Raw genomic sequence first — 23175 nt, 5'->3', positions numbered from 1 at the left:
TTGTTAACTACTTCACAAAAGACATGACATGATTAATCAGATAAACAAACTAGTCAAATTAACAAATAAGAATATTCTTTTTTGCAAGAAAGTTTTAATTTTAATCTCCATTACCTGGTGAAGTTAGACAGTTGGTGAAGTAAAATTAACTGGGAAAATTGCTTGCTGTTTACCTCAGGAAAAAAAAACAATAACAAGGACAACCCCCTGACATCAGGGTTCCTTTCTCAAAAATGCATACAAACAGCAGCCGTTCACAAAAACAACTCATTATTTCTCTGAAGAGAAATTACAGTTGGCAATAAACACTGGGCTTTCTACCCAAAATGTTAACTTTATTCTCACCAAGCATTTTCAACTTTTTACTAGTTCTTATTTACTTTAACCACCACTATGATCAAACAACAAATGCAGAAAGGGCTCAGTTGATATTAAAACAAGTTTAAATTTTAATCAACTGCCAGATCAGGGTAAATTCTTACGACTTTCTCACCAGCTGGACTGCAGGGAAAGAAGGAGAAAGACACAGAGAGGCTCCTTTTAAGCAAGCACTTTTCTTGATGGACCAAGAGGAGCTGAGACACAAAAATAACTTAACTTCTCCCTCTCCCCTCTCTATTGATCATGCTTATCCTAAAATCCTACCTTCTGTGAATTAGTAAAGCATCAGAACTTGCCCGTTCTGTCTTAATGACAGCCATTCAGTTCATTATATACCTCCACAATTGGTACAACTACAGGAATAACTAGCCTGGGCAATCCTTAGAAGGAATTATAGCATGAAAACACACGGATGACTTCAAGCCCATTTTCCTGCACTATCCCAGTATTCTGATTCCTCTTGTCCATTTCTTCCTCCTTATTAATCTCCTTCTTGGCACTTATCTTTGCAAGCGAAATAAGTGCTACACCTGCCCCTACGCCTCCTCCCTCACTACCACTCAGGGCCCCAAAAAGTCCTTCCAGGTGAGGCTACATTTTATCCGTGAGTCTGTTAGGGTCATCTACTGTATTTGGTGCTCCCAGTGTGTCCTCCTGTATATTGGTGAGACCCAACGCAGATTGAGAGATCGCTTCACCACATACCTACACCAGAAAAAGCGCGATCTCCCAATGGCCACCCATTTTAATTCTACTTCCCATTCCCATTCTGACATGTCAGTCTATGGCCTCCTCTACTGCCGCGACAAGGCCACACTCAGGTTGGAGGAGCAACGCCTCCAACCCAATAGAATAAATTTCCATTTCAGGAACTTCCGGTGATGCCCCCCTCACCATTCTTCATTTCCATTTCCCTCTCTCACCTTATCTTCTTACCTGCCCATCACCTCCCTCTGGTGCTCCTACCCCTTCTTGTTCTTCCATGGTCTTTTGTCCTCTCCTTCTCCAGCCCTTTATCTCTTTCACCAATCAATTTCCCAGCTCTTTACTTCACCCGTCTCCCTCTCCCAGTTGCACGTTTCACCTACTACCTTGTATTTCTTCCTCCCTTTCCCTCACCTTCCTACTCTGACTTCTCATCTTGTTTTCTCCAGTCGTGATGAAGCACCTTGACCCAAAATGTCAGCTGTTCACTCTTTTCCATAGATGCTGCCTGGCCTGCTGAATTCCTCCAGCATTTTATGTGTGTTTCTTTGATTGCCCTGCTATCTTTTGTGATAGACAATCCAAAAACCAACAGGAGGTTTCTTGCCAGACCAAAATGACCAACTTTTCATTCTGAGATTAGATGCAAGTTTGAAACTCCAAAGCACTGAAATACCGCTCAAAATCTAGCTATAAAGATGCTTAAGAAATTTTTATCTCCTGCATGAGGAAATCCACTTTCCTTGTTTTGAACATAAGGGAAATAGTCCTTGTCTTCTAAATTTGCTATAGAAGACAGTCATCCCTCCCAAGAATCATGCGAATATGCATGTAAATGAGATGACAATATAGTCAATATCTTGAGTCCATAACCCTTCACCAGAATATGAAGAGGGATAATCTTCAGGAGGGTAGAAAGTGGAAGAGAGCCGAGTAGAACAAAGGGAATATCTATTATAGGGCAAATTGAAATGGATTTATTGCAAAGGGACTGAAACTGGAATAAAATCACAATACTGCAATTATTTTGGGCATTGCTGAGAGTATTCCTAGACAAGAGGGTACAGTTTGATCTCCAAGGGTCATACAGCAATAACAGGCCCTTTGGCACACTGTGCCCATACTGACCATTCATTACCCTGTACATGGTTTTAACTTTTCTCTTTCATCCCTTTATTAAATTAAAATAGTATCATAATAATGTCCACAAAGTACATTCTCCTTCATCCACAATAATTAATTACTTTTTATTCCCCCAGTCCTATATCACAAAGCTATTGTTTGCACATCCGCTGAGACATGAAGAAGCTTGGGTCTGCTTGTTAAAGCAGAATGAGACTGGTGTAAAACTGCACCTGGGGTTTCTTTACTTCTCTATGACTTGGAACCACATTGTCTTGTACAAGGCCAGTCAATAGCCTGAGGCTGGGAGTCGACAAGTCTCAACTCCTGTCCCTGGGTTCCTGCTCTGAGGCAAAAATCAAGTCTTAGCTCTGAACAGATTTTCAAAGGAAGTTTCCAGTTGTTTGCAAATCTATAATTAAGGTGGATTATAAATAGTGTAGGTTTTTTTTGATGGAATACTAACCTGCTGGTTAGGTCGTGTTACCAGGGCGAATAAGTGTTCACAGAATCTTGGTATGATTCCCTTATCAGTGAAGCCCATCATTCTTTGAATTAACAAGATAATGTTTAAAAATCAAAATTTATTTTACTGAATTAAACTTCCTTTATCAAGGCAGTAAAACAAAGCAATAGCTATATTTATACAAGTAAAAACAAACTGCAACTGAGAAAACAGTGCACATCAGTAAGCTTATTAGTCAAATTAGATCATGTACATATAAACAACTTAACCATTACAATTCTCATTTATGTAAATTCAGACTTCAGATTAAGAAAGCTGTTATTGCTGTTGTGAACAGTGAAGGATATACACATGTAAGATGTCAATAGGATTGAAAGCGCTTGTTTAAAAATAAAGATTAGATTTAACACAGCAATTGAATTATCTTGGCACAAGTTGTATTAAATAAGAGGGCTATCTAACCAAGAAATTTATGTTGAATTATTCCTAGAAACAAATTGGGATTTTTGAGACTCACTGTTCCCTAACCATAAGCAGAGAATTGTAGACACAACTCAGCACATCAGGAAAACCATCCTCCCTTCCGTGGACTCTACTCTTCTCGCTTCCTCAGTAAAATCTGGGCACACAGTAGCATTAAGGTTAGTGTGATGCCATTACAGCTCAAGGTGTTTCCAAGATCAGAGTTCAATTCTGCACCATCTGTAAGGAGTTTGTGCATTTCCCCTGTAATCCACATGGATTTCCTCCAGGTGCTCTGGCTTCCTCGCAGAGTCTAAAGACATATCAGTTAGTAGGTTCATTGGTCATTGTAAATTGTCCTGTGATTAGGCTAGTGTTAAATAGGTGGGGTGCTGGGTGGTGCGGCTCATTGGGCCGGAAGGGCCTGTTCCACACTGTATCTCCAAATAAATAGAACAGCCAACATAATCAAATGACCCATTCACCCTGGGTATTTTCTCTTCACCCTCTCCCATCAGGTAAAACCTACAAAAGCCTGAAAGTACATACCACCAAGTTCAAAGATAGTTTCTGCCATACTATTATAAAAGCATTGAATGGTCTCCACATTGATAAAATGGACTCACTTTGCACTTCATCAGCCTGCTGTATACCTTCTCTGTAACTTTATGTTGCTTTCTGATATTATTTTCCTTTTTACTATCACAATGCACTGATGTGATGAAATGATCTGTGCAGGTGACTTGCAAGACAATGTTTTCAACTGTACCTCGGTACATATGACAAGAATAAACTAATTTACCATGTTCATCAGCAATTGGGATAATAATAGATATGCAGATATATACAGCAATAATCCAGCAATTTAAGGCATCATTGCACTTACGTATATGACTTTCCAGAACCAGTCTGCCCATATGCAAAGAGACATGCATTGTAGCCATCAAAAGCTCTCTCTAGCAGAGGGAGTCCTATTTTGTTATACACAGTTTCCTGACTTGAAAATTTGGGGTGCAATTCGTCAAATGACCAGAATGAAAAGTCATAAATAAATGAATAAGTGTGATTGGTGTCTGGATGTTTGACAACAGTGTCTTGTCCTTCCATAGAAACTACCAATTGTGAATTTTCATTTTTTTCCCTGAAAAAAAAAGAAAAAGGTGTTAAACAGAAGTATTGAGAGAATTTCCATATCATAACTAAATAATGTTAAGAACAAACAAGCAGCTTTTTTAGTATATGTAACACTGCTGGGTACCAACGGCACAATCTCTTTCTCTATTAATAAGACAACTGTACATTGTCTTTTACTCATGTTGTAAGTTTTTGTTAAATACATGGCCCAACATAATTTTCAAGTTAGCTACAATGTATAATACCCCTATAAGGAACCATTGTAGAATAGTAGCAAGTGAAGCTCCCCAACTTCAAGTAGAGTTGGTATTAAGATCAGAGAAGGGGGAATAAGATGAAGTGAGCCTTTCCAACAGGAGATGGAGTTTGTGAAATAGGAAATCAGATGAGATTAGATAAATACTTTGTTGATCCCAAAGGAAATTATAATGTCATAGTAGCAGATATACAAATATTAGAGAAGAAATTAAAAAGTTACCTTAAAAATAAGATAAGATATACAATATTTACCACGTTCATCATCCTACAGATAGACTGTATATAGAACTCAAAAGAAAAAATTAACAGTCAGTGTTTTTTAAAGAATTGTACCAATATAACCAACCAGCATGTTATTATCCAAAAGGAAAATGACAGCATATAAATGAGGATTTTGATATCAAAGTGCATTTCAGATCTCAGAGCCACCAAGAGGACAAAGTTTCATGTTTAGATGATCATAATTGAAACAGCAATGCAACTATAATTTACTGCGCCTCCAAGAACTCAGTATGGAGAAACAAAAAAAAACACGCTAGGATGTTTATTCCTAATGATACTCAAGCAATACCTGCAGAAAAAATAGCTATACTTGCAAGTCCACAGGCCAATAAACTGTACATGTATGTGTTCATAGGATTAAGTCCATATATTTACACAAAATGTTCCCCCACTGCAGAACACTACACTTGGCACGAAGCTTAATGACAAACTAAAAATAAGTTTAAGGCCTTTGTGACAAGATTTAATTGTTTGCATTGGAGACAAGCTAATTCTGTAAAGTAATTGAATACACAAGTCATTACTTGCACTTCGTTGTTTTAAAAAGCATACAGTTAACATTCAGAGTGAACTTCATACACTAGATGCTAAAAGGAAGCTCTGTTTGTTAGACATACATAACCAGGTTGGGAGTCGGAATGTTGGGTTAGATTCACACCATAAAAACACAGGATTGGCCATTTAGCGATGAACAAAGGAATAATTTTCCTCTAAGCACATCGATGTAAATCTTTTACAAATTTCTTTATCAATCTTTTTATTAATTAAAAAAGTACATAAGTACACAAAAGTATACATACACAAGAGGAGAATTATCTCAATATGTATATTGATAACAACTCATATAAAAGGTAAAATAGACATTGTCAAAATCATATATAGTACTAATCTAATATTATATAATAAAGAATAAGATAATCGATTCTCCTCTTGTCATTCCATGAAAAGAAAAAATATGAAGAAACTTTTATAATTTTTTACATACATTAAAAAAAAACCCACTAACCAAAAAAGAACAAAAAGAAACGAAAAAGAGAGAAGAAAAAAAGGAGCAACACACACAAAATGCTGGTGGAACACAGCAGGTCAGGCAGCATCCATAGGGAGAAGCACTGTCGACTAGTCCTGACGAAGGGTCTGGGCCCGAAACGTCGACAGTGCTTCTCCCTATGGATGCTGCCTGGCCTGCTGTGTTCCACCAACATTTTGTGTGTGTTGCTTGAATTTCCAGCACCTGCAGAGTTCCTCGTGTTTGCTTAAAAAAAAAGGAACTGGGCAGCTCATACTGAGAGTGAAAACAAGAAAAAAGAAGAAACTTTCTGATCAAATCCAACATTTCAAGAGAGTAACTTGAAAGAGCCATAAATCAAACCATATGAAAATATTGAATAAAAGGTTGCCAAGTTTCTTCAAATTTAAAGGATGTACCAAATGTCTGACTTCTTATTTTCTCTAAACTTAAACATGACATAATGGAAGTAAGCCAATAAAGAGCAGTAGGTGGATTAGAGACCTTCCAGTTGAGCAAAATGGCTCTCCTAGCCAATAAAGTTGTAAAAGCTATCATCCGTAGAGCTGAAACAGGAATATATCCTGCTTCCGATGGAATGATCCCAAAAATTGCTGTAAGTACATTCGGTTGTAGATTGAAATTCAAGACTTCTGATATAGTTTTAAAAACTTCTTTCCAAAAATTATCTATCTTAATACAAGACCAAAACATATGTGTTAAAGTAGCCACCTCAATATTACATCTGTTGCAAATAGGATTAATATTGGGAAAGATACGGGCTAATTTATCCTTTGAAATATGCACCCGATGTACTACCTTGAACTCTACCAAGGAACGACGAACACAAATAGATGAGGTATTTACCAAATTAAAAATTTTATCCCATTTTATCCCATCAAATTTTATTCTTTGAGTTTAATAATTTTGTTCTTTCTAGTAAAATCCATCTCAATTATTTTTTTAAACCATCAACTTCCGATCAGACCTTTCTAATCTGGAAAACCAAAGGAATAATAACTTTTTTAGACTTGTTTATGGGGGATTGTTTAATGTCTTTCACTCCATTAGTGGACAAATATGACCTATCTAATGCACACTTTTTTAGATATTCACATATTGGGAATTTTCTATGTAGTTTACTTCCAAGTTTTCCCTCTGCTTATTCACCCAATATAATAGATACTCTTTTTCAGGTTAAACCATTTCAAAAAGGACTGATAGCTAAAATTCATAAATGGTTATTGAATTTGCATATGTTATCTACCAATAAAATTAAAGCTGTATGGGAATTGGAATTTCGAGAGTCACTCTCAGATAATCTTTTACAAATTTCTAGCATAAGCATTTGTAGATCCTCAAGCAAACAAAAGAAAGTGCAAGATATAACCTCCATCCTGCTCTTAAGTTCATTTGGTTAATTTCTCTCGATCTCTTCTTCTCCATCACTGGAGACAAACTGTCTACTGATATCTTTTATAAAGCTACCAATTCCCACATCTACCTTGAGCAAACCTCTTCCCACCCTGCATCCTGTAAACATATCATTCCCTTTTCTCTGTTCCTTTGTCTCTGCTGCATCTGTTCCCAGGATGAAGCTTTCCTTTCTGGGACATCAGAGATGTCCTCCTTTTTCAAAGAATGTGGTTTCCTTTGTTCCACAACTAATGTGAGCTTTCACCTCCATTTCCAGACATTTGGGCTCACCTCATCTTCCCATTGCCTTAACAGAGATAGACTTTCTCTTGTCCTCACCGACCACCCCATGAAGCTATGCATCCAATGTATGATTTCTGCACTTCTTGTCTTCAATGGGACTCAATCACCAAACACATCCTTACCTCCCCTCCACTCACTGCCTTCCACAGGAAACATTCCCTCTGTGATCTCCTTGTCCAATCATCCACTACTCTTCCTCCTGGCACTTAATCCTTGCAAGTGGCAGAAGTGCCCATTCACCTCCTCTCTCACCTCCATTCAGGGGCCCAAACAGTCTTTCCAGGTAAGGCAGCACTTCATATGCAAATTCATTGGCATCATCTATTGCATCCAATGCTCCTGCTTTGGCAATGCATCCTACATTGGTGAGAACCAACATACCTATAGATTGGAAGACCTCTTTGTTGAGTATCTCAGCTCCATTTGAAAAAAGCTAAATTTCCTAGTGGCCAACCATTTCAATTCCTATCCCCATTCCTGTTCTGACATGTCAGTCCATGGCCTCCTCTTCTGCCATAATGAGGCCTCTCTCAGGTTGGAGAAGCAACACCTCATATTTCATCTATGTGGCCTCCAACCTCATGGCATGAACATCAATTTTTCTAACTTCTGGTAATTTTTCCCCACTCTGGCCTCTTACCTCTTCACCTCACCTGCCTATCAGCTCCCACTGGTGTCTGCCCCCCTTTCCTTTCTCCCAACTGTCCACTCTCCTCTCAGATTTCCTTCTTATCCAACCCTTTACATTTTCCACTTATCTCCCAGCTTTTTACTTCATCCCCCCCCACACACCCAGTTGGCTTCATCTATCACCTTTTTGTCTTTCCTCCTCCCCATCCCCCCCACCTTATTTTGGCTTCTCTCCCCAGCCCACCCCCCCCCCACCACTTCCTTTCCAGTGTTAACGAAGGGTCTCACACCAAAATTTAGCTCCATAGATGCTGCCTGACCTGTTGAGTTCCACCAGCATTTGTGTGTATTATTCTGGAAATGCAAGACTCCTAAACTCCAGGGAAATCAAGAAAGACGAGACTAGGCAGGAAATTGAGTCAGCACAGAAGTTAATCCACAATCTTAATAACAGGTGGAATAAGTAAGGTAAACCATATGGTTTACTCTTACCCCAGATTCTGAGAGACATTCATGGATAATTCTAGTGTCAAAGAATTTGATTGAATTAATTTATCCCTCAGGTCAGTCATACAGAACTTCCCAGGCTTTTTGATTGCTTCTTAGTTTGAGTTTAAAACATTCCCATTCATACATAACCTCCTCTACTTCATAGCTTTCCAAGTATGTATAAAACAACAGTTTTTATTCCAACATCTGCAGAATCTCCTGCACTTTTAGTTTTTGAAAAGGGCTGTGATTTTTTTCCACAAATATATATTGATTCAGTTACTTGTTTTAAAAGTATTTAAATACATAAAAATATTAAATGGATGATCTAAGAAAGCAAGTTATTGATTTAATAACTGTGAAATTGTTTTTTTCTTACTCCTGCTCCACCAGAAACAAATTTTGTTCTATTCACATGGGAAAATCTTGCATGCTTCCTCATTAAATCTTAGAATCTGTCTTAATAACCATAGTTAACTATATGTAGGTAATGTTTCTATTTTTGTCTCATGTGGCCCAACAATGTGCTGTAATACAAGTACCAAGTGACAACAAAAATGAAGTAACCATTATTGAATCAAAGAAAGTGTATGACAAAGGATAAATTGTTCAGCCCATCATGTCCATGCTAGTGAAAGGAGCAGTCCACCTATTTACACTTTCCCAAACTAGGAACACAGTCCTGCAATCAAGCTTTTCAAAAATGTAGCCAAATATTTAAAAAATGCAGTGACAGGTCCTGCTTCCTGTACCCTATTAGGTAATAAGTTCCAAGTCTCTCCTAACCCTCACCTCTCCATTAGACTGCCTGTTTATTACAGATCATGGCCAGTTGTTGATTGAGCAGATAACATTGATCAGAGCATGGAGTAATGGTTGCTGGAGGGAGTCAGAAGGGGATAACTCTCTTGCTTTTCTTTAATATCATGGGCTCTTATGCAGGTATAGTCCACCTGAACAAGAGATGTGGTCATTTTCAAGCAGGGATTCTCAACCTGGTGTCCATGGACCCCTCAGTTAATGATAGGGGTCCTTGGCACAAAAAAAGATTGGGAATCCCTGCTTTAAAGTTTCATTAAAAAGACAACACATGAAGCAGTCCTTCATTCCAGCACTGGAGTTTCATCCTGGATTATCACTGTCTTTGTTTGATGAGACAAGGCCATAGCTTCAACTTTGTTAATTCAAAACAAGAATATACCACCAAATGATCCACAGCTAATAAACAGAATAAAGAGAAGCATATTCCAAACAAAATCAATTTAACCATGAAAATGCACTGTGAAGAAACATATTTCACAAAATTCAAGATTTTGCTTCCTCTTTTCATGTTAACTGTCATTTCTCAATGATCTGTCACAAATTACCATTTCCTTTCATTTTGATTGTACTGTACCTATTTTGAGCATTTGTGCCCTCATTTCAAAGATACAGGTTTCCCCCGCGATTCGAAAGTAGAGCGTTCCTATGAAACCTTTCATAAGCCGAAATGGCATAAAGCAAAGAAGCAATTACATTAATTTATATGGGAAAAATTTTTGAGCGTTCCCAGACCCAAAAAATAACCTATCAAATCACACATAAAACCTAAAATAACACTAACATACAGTAAAAACAGGAATGATGCCGACTAAAAGAAACCACTTTGCTACTTGCAGAACCAATAGTAACATCAGCAGCTTTCAAGATTCTTTCTCTCTGTGTGTAAGTAGTACGAATGGTGGACACAGGCAAGTTCAACGCACACACAATGTCTTTATTTCATTCACAACGATCAAAACACTTAATTACATCCAGTTTTACGCTAAGCATAACACTCTTACGAGCTTTCTTAGGCTTTTCTGATACCTTAGGACACATCTTGGTAACGGATGCACAAAATAAATCGAGATAAAGCACAGATGCTCACAGACACAGTTCAAAGCTATGGCAGCTCGATGCTGAGTGTAGTTCCCAGGGAAGGAGCTTGGCGATGCCACTCTCATTGCTCAGGGTGCACGCTGCCTCTATACAGTAACAGCTCGCTGCAAAACAAAAGCTGAACGCCATTTTCGCTTTTTGCCTTTTTTCGTAAAAGCGGAAATCCTCCGGATTTCTTTCAGTTAGCGAAAGCAGGTACTAATGTAGGTCTTTCGTAAAAGCAAAGTGGCGTAAAACAAACTTTCGAAAAGCAGGGGATACCCGTATCTCTTTACCGGTACCCCTTTCACCCATGGTGTTCTGTATCTGAGCAATACAAGATGAGAAATACAAAGTTACCTTCCTTCCTTCAAACTCCTATTTAGTTGAGCTCTGACAGAAATACAAGCTGATAGACAGCACCACTGTTTTGTCACACCTCAATGTGTTTTATAAATATCTAAAGACCAGATACATAAATTGAAACAAAAAGAAGTGGTCAACTTGAGTGCCAATGTATTCAATGTTTTATTGAGCTAAGTATGTAGGTATTACTCACACTTCTGCCAAATAAATGTGAAAAATACTGAACTACATACAGAAAGCCTGCGGAAGTTCCTTTTAGGACTGTGCATTCCAAGCTCAAAGTGACTCAGATTTAAAACTGTGTGATCTCCATGGGTCTTCTTCCTCTGGTAACAGCCAAATAAGTTACTGAGGTCTGTTATAACTAAAGACATACACAAACAAACAAAATTAGAAACAAAAAAGCTGGGCAAAAAAGCAGATCAGGACACGTGGACAGAAAGAGAAACAATGTTAATATTTCCAGCTGAAGAGCTTTCATCAGAAGTGGGGGAGAAAAAGCTCATCAAGCTGTAGACAAAGTAATATGGTCAATAAGTGAACAAGTCATAAGAAAGCACAAACATAGACAAATGAATGTAGGAGCTGAAAAATATAGAGCAGGAAGACATGCTGCACTGAACAGGAATACGTGCATGTGTATCCCTTCTTCACCTGGATTGGGTCTGTGGATGATGGGAAGGGAAGAGGTCAAAAGGCAGGTGTTGCATTACCTGCAGTTTAAGTGTTACAAGAAAGGGGTACTAATAAAGTACCAGAGGAACTCAACAGGTCAGGACAGCATTTGTGGAGAGAAATGGACAGTTGACATTTTGGGTCAAGACCATTCACCTGAACTGAAAGTTAGAGGGGAGATAGCCAATATAAAAAGGTGAGGGGAAAAGAGTGGAGCAAATGAAAAAAGATTAGCAAGCAATAGGTGGATCAAAGTGAGGACAGGTGATAGGCAAATGGAAAAGAGAAGTGGGAAAATAGGCTGGGAGATGATAGGTGGAGGCAACAAAAGGCTTCGGATCTACCAGAAGCTGGAGCTTGGAACTAGATGAGGGAAGTGAGGTGAGCAGAAGAGAAGAGCTGGGAAGGAGACCCATTGGAGGAGTGTGTGGGTGATGGGCAGATGTGGATGAAGAGGAATGGGCAAAAGAGGAGAGAGTAGAGGGAGAAAATGGCCTGAACTAGAGAATTAATGTTTATGTCGAGGGTTGTAGACTACCTGAGCAGAATGAGGTGCTGTTACTCTAGTCTGTGTTTAGTCTTGCCATGGCAATGTTCAAACAGTTCTGTGTGGGAATCGGGAGGGGAATAAAAATGGCTAGCAACAAAATTCTAGAGGAACTCAGCAGGCCAGGAAACATCTATGGAAAAGAGTACAGTTGGCATTTCGGGCCAAGACCCTTCAGCAGGACTTGTATTCTTTTCCATAGATGCTGCCTGGCCTGATGAGTTCCTCTAGAATTTTGTGTGTGTTGCTTGAACTTCAAACATCTGCAGATTTTCTCTTGTTTGAGAAATGTCAAAGAATTATGTGCCAGATACATAGTCTGGTAGGTGGAAGGCAAGGACCAAGGGAACTGGGGTGGGCAGGGCAGAGGAGAAGTCAGAGCACGTGCAGGAAGGGAGATGCAGGCGAAGGCTCCATCAACCTGTGTTGGGGGAGATGTGGAGGGAAGCCTATGTTTCTGAAAAATTAGACCTAGAGTGATGGGTCTCAACTTGAGAATAAATGCCAAGGATACAGAGAAACAAAAAGGACTAGCTTCCTTTCAAGAAACAAGCTGAGAGATAGTGTGGGTCACTTGGTGAATCAGTGGGTTTGTATTGGTGGATATTTGTTTCATGAAACAGAGACAGAGATCAAGAAAAGGGAGAGAAGTGTTGGAAGTGGTCCAAGCGAGGGTGGTTGATGAGGGCATTGCAATGTGAGCAGTTACTACAAAGTGTTGAAAGGGGAGGAAAAGGGAAGATGCGCCCAATGGTAAAATCCCTTTGAAGGTGACAGAAACTGCAGAGAATGATCTTTGAATGCCAATCAGGTGCAAGACCAGAGCAACTCAGTCCTTGTTCTGTTCTAGAGGGGAGGCGAAGGGATGAGAACAGAGGTGCAGGGAATAAATACCATGCATTCAGGGGTTTTGTTAACAATGATAGAGAAGAAAACAACTTGGGTAAAAGGAAAACATTTGCCAGGCAACTTTATTGATGCGGAATCATGGAGAAAATATGACAGTGACAGAGGAATTAGAAGAATGGAATTGAGTGCTTACAGAAGGGAGGGTGGAATAAAGAGTAGATGTGATCATTGTGAGAATGAGTAGGCTTGTAATGGATGTAAGTAGTGAACCTGAGATGGATATTGAGATACCTAGACAAATAATCTTCACAATTGCACAAATAAACATCATCCTGAAATATTTCTTATAAACTTAACATGCCACTTTCTCTTCAGGTCAACCTTTCTGCAAATGCCTCATTCTGATAGCTTTATCTCATATTTATAGCGAGTCTCAATTTCTAATTATCAATCTCCTAAACATGATTTTATCCCAAACTGAAATGAATTCTGCAGAAATAATCTCTTCTGTCATTAATGCCAATACCTTTTGTACAATCTGACATACAGTAAATCCAGCTTTTAGCCAGAATAGTGAAAAATGCTATGACTGCTGATGTTAAAGGCAATCCTTTAATATTAACTGTTTTGTGTGTGTATTTTTAAAATTCAAGTGATAATACCAAACTTACATTCTGCTTTTTCAAGTAAAGATGTTTGTGAAATTAATGACAATTTACAAATTGTCCCTCAAAATGCTCCAAAAGTTAGGCAATAGAGATGGTAAATTATATTACAGCAAATCATATATGACAAAGACAATGCATTATTCAAGATTTAAAACTGGAAGAAATGAAGTTTTAAATTTAAGCTTGAATGCATTATTTTAGGCATGTTTATAAAAAAAAGATAATGAAAATGAATAGGAAGGGTGCACATGCAGGTAAAAAGGCCATGTCAACCACACCCCCCACCCAAAAAAAAACCTATCAGATGTACATACACAACTCAGTTAAAATGACTCTTTTATTTTACAAACTACTCCATGATATCACTATAAAATTAACTACTATAACTAACCACTCTAAATTTACAGCAACACCAAATGTTTGAATGAAAACTTGCAATTTAAACCATCTACATATGCTTCATGCATATTTCAACTCCATTCAAATCTACAAAGGAGATGGGAAATATTTTTAACTTCCCAACTCTGAAACAAAGCTCCTTTAACTATACATACACACTGCTTTGGCACCTCATGCAGTGTCTGCTTGACCTTGGATTTTAGAATTCAAGTGCATCATGTGTGTAAGACATAAAACCAAGCAAATCTGTGTTCACATACATCGAAATTTCAAACAACGAATGGAAAGAAGAATCTCCTGCCTAAACAGCCCTCTTAATTATCATTTCAAAAGTGTAATTTCTGTAAACAGTTGATAATATTGGTAAAAAAAAAGAAACTTTATTTTGAATGAAGCCAAGATTTCTCTTACCTATTGCTGAAAGGCCTCACTCGAACAGCCACAGTTACAGCACTGTCTTCTCCATTTGAACATTCATTCACTGTGCATGGTCTTTGCAATGATACCTCTGCCTGTTGAATACTTCTTGTAAGTGTATCACTTCTGGGTGGCTTTTGGTCTCCTTTATTCTCAGAACTTAATGAATATTTTAAGTTATTTGTTCTACAATCCACTTTTGGGCTTGTGGTTTGGAAATCTTTGGTCTTTGTTTTAACAGAAAAATCAGGTAAGTTTTTGGCTTCTGGCCGATTACCTAGCTTCATTGCTAATTTGATTCCATTACTAGTTAATGTCTTGTTCCGTTCAAAAGGCACTTTAAAGATACATTTGTCTGCTTTTTGCGTGTTACCATTTTCATTTGGTTTACCAACTGCCACCTTTTTAATAGGTGTTGTTGACCATTTGCTCAAAGTCTGTTCTTTCTTGACATTTATTGAGTTCTGTTCCTTATCAACTGAAGTCTGCTTTACAAATGTAGAAGGATAACTTCTGGTACTTGCCACCTTATGCACTAATGAAGGCTCAGCAGAAGACCCGGAACCTATCAAATGGGTGTACTTTGATTGTAATTGGTTATTCCTTGGACACTGTGTTGAGACTACAGATATTTTGCCTTGTGAATTTTCATACAGATTGTTAGTTCTTTTTGGGTTACCTACTCTAGTGCGGCGTTGCAAAGTAAGCCTCTTTGCTTCTTCACCCACATCAATGTCAACATTAGTTTCATCACGAATACAGGAATTTCCTTTATCTGCAGCTTTTCTTCTCTGGAGGGTCAAACTAACTTCAGATTTAGATAGCATAGATGCTCCAGGAATTTTTGTGCTAGCAGACACTATGCATGTCCTATTATTATCATTGCCTTTATTTAGGGAAAACGTTGACTCTCCCTGAGTGCAAGTGTCCTCCCCTTGTGCTAGAAGGTTATCAAATCTTCTGTTTCCTTTCTTCAAGATGTTGTCTGTATTTTTCTTCACTGAACTTAGCACACCAATTACCATGGCCTGATCTCTGAAAATGTGATATAAACAAACAATTTTCTTAGGGAAATTTGACAAAGTTCACTTAAAAGTAAATATTCAACTTTTAACTAGCCCAAAGCAGAAATACCATCAGTGGATGTATGCATGTTTATAAACTTCACTAAAATATACAAAATTTCAAGGGAATTAAAATCCGATTTTTTAATATTTTCTGTAAAAGAGAACTCAAATAACACATATGGCTGGTAATGTTATACCTTTTACAGAGGTATTATATTAGCAGGCAAACACAGCAGTAATCCGTATTTTATATAGACAAAAAAAAGTTTGAAACATAATAATTATGAACAATACAGTTTCAGATAAAATAAATATGAAACCTCTTTTAAAACTGGTTTTCAATTTTTAAACTTTTGACACAGTATTCCATAGGCAAAATAGATTGGCTGTTTCATACTCAGTGTATTAGAAATCATCTCTCCTCACTTTCACTCTGCTCTTGACCACTCATTCATGCATTTATGTGCCACATTGTATGACATTGCCAACCATGGTTTTGGCCACGATTGTTCTTGGCAGGTTTTTCTGCAGAAGTGGTTTGCCATTGCCTTCTTCTGGGCAGTGTCTTTACAAAACAGGTAACTACAACCATTATCAATATTCTTCAGAGATTGTCTGCTTGGTGTCAATGGTCACATAACCAGGACTTGAAATATGCACCAGTGGCTCAGCTCATAAGACCATTCACCACCTGCTCCCATGGCTTCATGTGATCCAGAGTTGTGGGGGCTGTTGCTAGGCTGGTGCAACATCTTGACCCAGGCTAGCGAGAGGAAGGAGCACCTTCTATCTCCTCTGGTAGAGACGCACCTCTACCCTGCCACCCATCTTTCACCACTAGAACACTTACAATTAAAACCAACTTTCAGTCCAGATTCCAGGTCGGAATTCGTCAACTGAGCAGGTCTGCAATAACTGAACATCACAAAATAAACATTTCTGAAGTGAAACTATTACAGAAAGCATAAAGTTTCCTTAAACATTACCTTAAACTGGACCTAAAAAGTGTCACATCTTTGTGGGTTCATCATGCCCAAGAGTTTATCTGAACTTTATGATACATAAAAGTGATATCACCAACTTTTGCAAATATTTCCCCTTCTCCATCCTTGACTCTTACCATTCAGGTTTTTCATGCCACCCCAGCAATCACAATCAAAATTAAAGTGTTTACCTTACATTGGCATGCTACTCCTCCTCATTATTCACAGCCTTTCTTCAACCTTTGACATGATAACAACTTTACCTTTCTTTGCCTAGCTGATTGCAATCTCTCGTCTTTAATCGGCTTTACCTGTCCTAACCAATAGTAGCTAATCAAATATTTTGTGTAATTTCTTCTGAAGCACAAGAACTGAGACATGATCTTTTAATTATCCTCAGATACATGCTGTTTTTTTGCAAGGGGATCACAAAGGACAAAGACAGTCTCAATATGCACGTAAACAAAATCTAACTCAGCCAATCCACCTCATATCCCAGTAACTTCATAGACTGTTTTGTCAGACGTTCTGCAGAAAATGCAGCTTTGAGAAGAGTTACACAGGGAAAACCAACCCTTTTCATATCCTCATCACTAATTCCACCCTCAAATCTTTCTTGTTCCATACCCCCACCCCACCTGCAAGCAACTCCATAAGACACAGGAATAGAATCGGGCCATTTGGCCCATCAAAACAGCTCCACTATTTCATCATGATAGATCAGCCCCAATCTCATGCTTTCTCCCTGTATCGCTTCATGACCTGAGTAATCAAAAGTCTATCAATCTCTGCCTTAAATATTCCCAGTGACTTGGCCTCTGCAGCAACAAATTCCATGGATTCACCACTTTCTGGCTATAGAAATTCATCCACTTCTCCTTTCTAAAAGGGCACCCCTTTACTCTGAGGGTGTGTCCTCTGGTCTAAGACGCTTCCACCAATGGAAACATCCTCTCCATATCTACTCTATCAATGCCTTTCAACATTCGATAGGTTTCAATGAGATCACCCCTCATTCTTCTGAATTCCAGTGTGTAGAGGCCCAGAGCCGTCAAATACCCTTCACATGACATGCATTTCAATCCTGGAATCATTTTTGTGAACCTCCTTTGAACCTCTTAGAAAAGGGGCCTGAAATTGCTCACAATACTCCGTGAGACTTCATGAGTGTTTTAAAAAACATCAACATTACATCTTTGCTTTTATATTCTAGTCCTCTTGAAATTAATGTTAACATTGCAATTACCGTCCTCTCTACCAACTCAGTCTGCTAATTAACCTTTAGGGAATCCTGCACAAGAACTCCAAAGTCCCTTTGCACCTCAGATTTTTGAATTTTTTCTCCATTTAGAGAATAGTCTACCCGCTTATTTCTTCTACCAAAGTGCATGACCATACACTTCCCAACACTGCATTCTACCTCCCACTTCTTTGCCCATTCTCCTAATCTAAGTCCTCTGTAGCCTCTCTACTTCCACAATTCTGCCTGCCCTTCCACCTATCTTCATATCATCTGCAAACTTTGCCACAGTCACAATTCCATCATCCAAGTCAATGACATATAACATACAAAGCAGCCGCCCAAACACAGACACCTGTAAAACACCACTAGTCACCAGCAACCAGAAATGGCTCCCTTTATTCCCACTCCTTGCCTCCTGCCCATCAGCCACTGCTTTATCCATGCTCGTATATTTTCTGTAATACCATGAGCTCTTAGCTTGTTAAACAGCTTCATGTGTGGTACCTTGTCAAAGGCCTTCTGAAAATCCAAGTACAGAATCAATTGAATCGCCTGTCTATCCTGCTTGAATTCTTCAAAGAATTCCAACAGATTTCTCAGGAAAGGTATTCCCTCAAGGAAACTGTCCTGATTTCAGCCTATTTTATCATATGCCTCCAAGTACCCTAAAACCACATCCCTAACAATTGACTCCAACATCTTCTCAACTACTGAGGTGGGAATAACTGGTCTATAATTTCCTTCTCTGCCTCTCTCCCTTCTTGAAGAGTGGAGTGACATTTGCATTTTACCATTCCTCCAGAACTATGCTAGAATCAATTGATTCTTGAAAGATCATCACTAATGCCTCCAGTGTTTCTTCAGCCACCTCCTTCCAAACCCTGGGGTGTAAACTTCTCTACCTTCAGACTTTCTGTTTCCCAAGAACCTCTGGGTGAGTGAACTTGGCCTTTTCTTCTTGGAGTAATGGAAGATGAGAGATGACTTGATAGAGGTGTATGAGATGATGAGAGGCATTGATCATGTGGACAGCCAGAGGCTCTTTCCCAGGGCTGAAATGGCTAACAGAAGGGGGTATAATCTTAAGGTGCTTGGAAGAAGGTACAGGGGGCATGTCAGGGGCAAGTTTTTCACACAGAGAGTGTTGGGTGTGTGAAATGCACTGCCAGTGACAGTGGTGTAGGCAGATACAATAGGGTCTTTTAAGGGACGTTTAGAAAGGTACATGGACCTTAGAAAAATAGAGGGTTATGCAGTAGGGTAATTGTAGGCAGTTTCTAGAGTAGGTTACATGATCGGCACAATATTGTGGGCCAAAGAGCATATAATGTGCTGTAGTTTTCTATGTTCTGTGTTCTAACCTTCTCCCTAAATAATAGTGTCTTAACATGCTTCTGCCCCTTGACACTCTTGAACTTCCAGCATACTGCTTATGTTTTCCACAATGAAGACTGATGCAAAATACTTATTCAGCTCATACACCATTTCCTTGTTCCCCATTACTACCTCTCGAGCGTCAGGTTTCCAGTGATCTGGGTTCTTTATTACACGTTATGTATCTGAAACTTTTTGTATCCTCTTTAATATTATTGGCTAGTTTACCTTTGTATTCCATCTTTTCCTTTTTAATTACTTTTTTTGTTGCCTTCTTGTGGTTTTTAAAAAATTACCAAATCCTCTAACTTCCCACTAATTTTTGCTGTATTATATGCCATCTCTTTGGCATTTATGTTGGTTTTGACTTCTCTTGTTAGACATGATTGTGTCATCTTGCCTTTAGAATACTTCTTCCCCTTAGGGATGTATGTATCCTGTGCATTCTGAATTGCTTCCAGAAATTCCAACCATAGCTGCTCTGGCGTCATTCCTATCAGTGTTCTTTTCCAATCAATTTTGGCCAACTCCTCTCTCACGCCTCTGTAATTCCCTTTACTCTACTGTAACACTTATACATCTGACTTTAGCTTCTCCTTCTCAAATTGTAGAGAATTATTATGGTCAGTTGCCCCAAGAATTCCTTTACTTGAAGCTCTCTAATCAATTTTGGTTCATTACACAACACCCAATCCAGAATAACTTATCTTCTAGTGGACTCGACCATGAGCTGCTCTAAAAAGCCATTCTACCATAGGCATTCTAGAAATTCACCCTCTTAGGATCCAGCACCAACCTGAATTTCCCGATCTACCTGCATTCTGAAGTCCCCCATGACTATCCATACATTTTTTACCTCCCGTTGTAATTTATAGACCACATCTTTACTACTGCTTGGGGGTCTGTATACATCTCCCATCAGGTCTTTCTTACCATTGCAATTCCTTAGCTCTAAGAACAACGACTGTACACCTTCTGACCCTATGGCATCTCTTTCTAATTATTTTATTTCATTTTTAAAAAGATCAACAGAGCCATGCCACCCCCTCTGCCTGCCTCCCGTCCTTTTGAAACTGTGTCTCTTTGGATGCTAAGCTCCCAACTATAATTTTCTTTCAGCCACCATTCGGTGATACAACGTCATACCATGTTAATTTTAAAAATAAAAAAACCCATATTCTCTTCTTTAGAAATAATATTCAATATTGAGTTCTGGCTCTGCACCATTACCATAGCCCATCTGCCAAAACATTCATCTATGCTTTGACTGACTTAAACCTAATAACTCATACGCTCTTTTTGATTAAATCGTTATAACTACAGGACGTTCAAAGAATCAGAATTAATACCACTGGCATATGTCGTGAAATTTGTTGTTTTTGCGGCAGCCGTACATAATTTTTTTTAATTGTGAATTACAGTAAGCATATACTTAAATATAAAATAGCTCAATTCAACAGTCGTGCAGAAAAGTAGTGAGGTAGTGTTTAATGTTCATTCAGAAGTCGGATGGCAGAGGGGAAGAAGTTGTTCCTGAATTATTGAAGTTGATGTATATATTACTCAACCATTGCCCTGTTTCCTACCAACGGTATCCCTAAACCTCAAATCTAAAGCTCCAGTTCTCGTGTTTAAACACATTCATCTCCTCACCCCGCCGCTTAATCTATGACCTTAACCCTTCGGTCGTTTGTGTATCCCGACCTGTTCTACCCCACCACGTACGGTGATCGGAAAAGGTGCAGATTGTGGAGAGAGCGAGGTATTAGGGGGGACGATGCGGGAAGCAGCACAGCTGGCTCCCAATAATCTCTCCTCTGCCCCCCCCCCCTTAACCCTTTGATTTCCGACAAGGCCAGTGAAAGTTTTGTTTACACAGGGAAGTGAAGAGGGGCCGTCGAGACTGGCCAGGCCAGGCCAGGCCAGGCCAGGCGCGACGCGGACGAAGGGTCGGTCGGGCTGCGGTCGCCCACTCACCGGTTCCACGTCCAGCCACCGGCGCCCGCCGCCTCGCGCATTCGAATCTGGCGGTCCCGACCCCCATTGGTTGGTTCCACGACCGCGACGTCACGCGCGGTGACGAGCGGAGGTTGGGGAAGCTCCGCCCCGCGGAGGGAAGCCGGGCGTTTCCAATGAGACTTCGGTCCGCGGAAGTTTACTGAGCCGCCTTTTCTTCTTCAAAAGGAAATGCCTTCTGCATTCTATGTTTGGGCACATTGGTCGAAAACGGTTTTTTTAAATAATCATAATCAAGCGAATAGTTTCAAATGTACAATAACCAGAACATAAATTTTGGAGCTAAAGAAACACTAAAACATCTAAATATATTCCGATTAAACCACGGGATAATTTTAAGAATATTTATCACTTTCAAAACGATCTTATTAAAAATATCGGCATAAAGGTCGAATTTGAGATAAAAGATCAACTGTAAATAAGTTCCTTTATTCTTCTATAATTTTCTTTTTCAGTTGCCTGTCAACTTTTCCGTTATAAATTCCCATGTATTCAATCATACGTTAGGGAAACTGCGTAGGCATGTCTGTTGCTGCAATTACAAGCTTCAGCTTGTGGGGGCGATGGAACAGTCCCATCTCCCAATGACCATTTACTGTAATATATCCTTGGAACGACTGACTGTCGTGTTAGTTTGCCCAAACAAAATGAAAACGAGAATGTTAAGAATTTCTTATTTTGTCCTCTAATCCTCCTTATAAGTGAGAGTGTATTGCTTCACTTAATCCTTAAGGAAAGTGTCACAGAAGGAAGCCATTGTCCTTGAGCTGGCATTTGAGTGGAGATACACAATTAGTCCAATTCCCCTCTGATATGTTAAAGTTTTTAATCCAGTTGTCACATTTCTGGATCAAAACAACTTGCAGAATGAAAAAGAACATCCTGGTCAGCTTTGGTATTCTATTTTGCATCTTAAATTTATCCTTTAGTTGCAAACTTTCTATGAGTCTATAATAACACACATAAAATGCTGGAGGAATTCAGCAGGCCAGGCAGCATCTAGGAAAAGAGTACAGTCGAAACTCTTCAGCTGGACTGGAGAAAAAAAAAGATGAGGAGTAGATTTGAAAGGTGGAGGAGGGGAGAGAGAAACACAAGGTGATAGGTGAAATCTGGAGGGAAAGGATGAATCTATAATATTTGCTTTATTACATATTGGATACAGTTTTATTGTTTTCTTTAACATAAGTGCCATGGTAGCATAGCAGTTAGTGCAACACTATTAAGGCTGAGTTCAGAGTTCAGTTCCAGCATCCTCTTTAAGAAAGTTTGCACATTCTTCCCATGGGAATATGGGTTTGCTCCAAGTGCTCTGGTTTCCTCTGACAGTCCAAAAATCTAATGGCTAGAATGGTAATTGGTCATTGGGTAAGTTATCCAGCGATTAGCCTTGGGTTAAATAGGTGTGTTGTTGGGCAGTGCACGCTGTATCTCTAAATAAAATGTGGCATCAATGTTATTTTCTGCCCTTGTTACCTGAATAGTACAAGCACTGTGACAAACAATGTGTTGTCATTTGATGTTGAAATGTTTGTTTTGAGAAATTATATTATTTTGTTATATAAAACAATGAAAATAGCCCTTATTTGCAACTGTTGCAAAGATGCATCTATTTTCTGGTGAATAATCAAGATTACATTACAACTTAGTGGTAACACAAGCCTGAAGAAGAATGGACTAAGGAAGTGATCAGAACAAGATATCCTGATTACTTTTCAGACAAATTGATGTTCCTTTAAATTATCTTTCCTTAAATCCCTTTACTAAGTTTCTGGCTCTGTGGGCATTGAGCAGCATAGTATTTTGTTGCACTTCCAGGGGACATACAGCATCACAACAAAGCAATAATGTAACCAGCTGGGCTTTAAACAGAAGTTATTAACTTGCTGTCAGGCACTAGTACCATGATTGATTTTTCATAGAAATAAACAATTTCTACCTCCCTGAACACAGAGTAATTTTCAAATCTGGTTACTTGCCAGAGATGTGTGTTGAACTATTAGGAAATGGTGCAT

At 38.9% G+C, this 23175-nt stretch overlaps 1 protein-coding gene across 1 annotated transcript in view; it reads right to left on the bottom strand.

Moving 5' to 3' along the window:
• The window catches only part of kif14 (kinesin family member 14), a 95784-nt gene extending 74646 nt beyond the window's left edge, over positions 1–21138 (bottom strand). Inside the window, exons 1-4 of the mRNA XM_059983629.1 lie at positions 21122–21138; positions 14472–15512; positions 4023–4277; positions 2675–2756 (exon numbers count right to left, since the gene is read on the bottom strand). Of these exons, the coding sequence (XP_059839612.1) occupies positions 2675–2756; positions 4023–4277; positions 14472–15502 (1368 nt within the window). The 5' untranslated portion in view covers positions 15503–15512; positions 21122–21138. The remainder of the gene's footprint in view (positions 1–2674; positions 2757–4022; positions 4278–14471; positions 15513–21121) is intronic.
• Positions 21139–23175: the final 2037 nt, after the last annotated feature.

Source organism: Hypanus sabinus, chromosome 11 (assembly GCF_030144855.1).
Source record: "Hypanus sabinus isolate sHypSab1 chromosome 11, sHypSab1.hap1, whole genome shotgun sequence".
Classification (NCBI taxonomy): Eukaryota; Metazoa; Chordata; class Chondrichthyes; order Myliobatiformes; family Dasyatidae; genus Hypanus; species Hypanus sabinus.
This window is presented reverse-complemented; position numbering and strand designations above follow the sequence as displayed.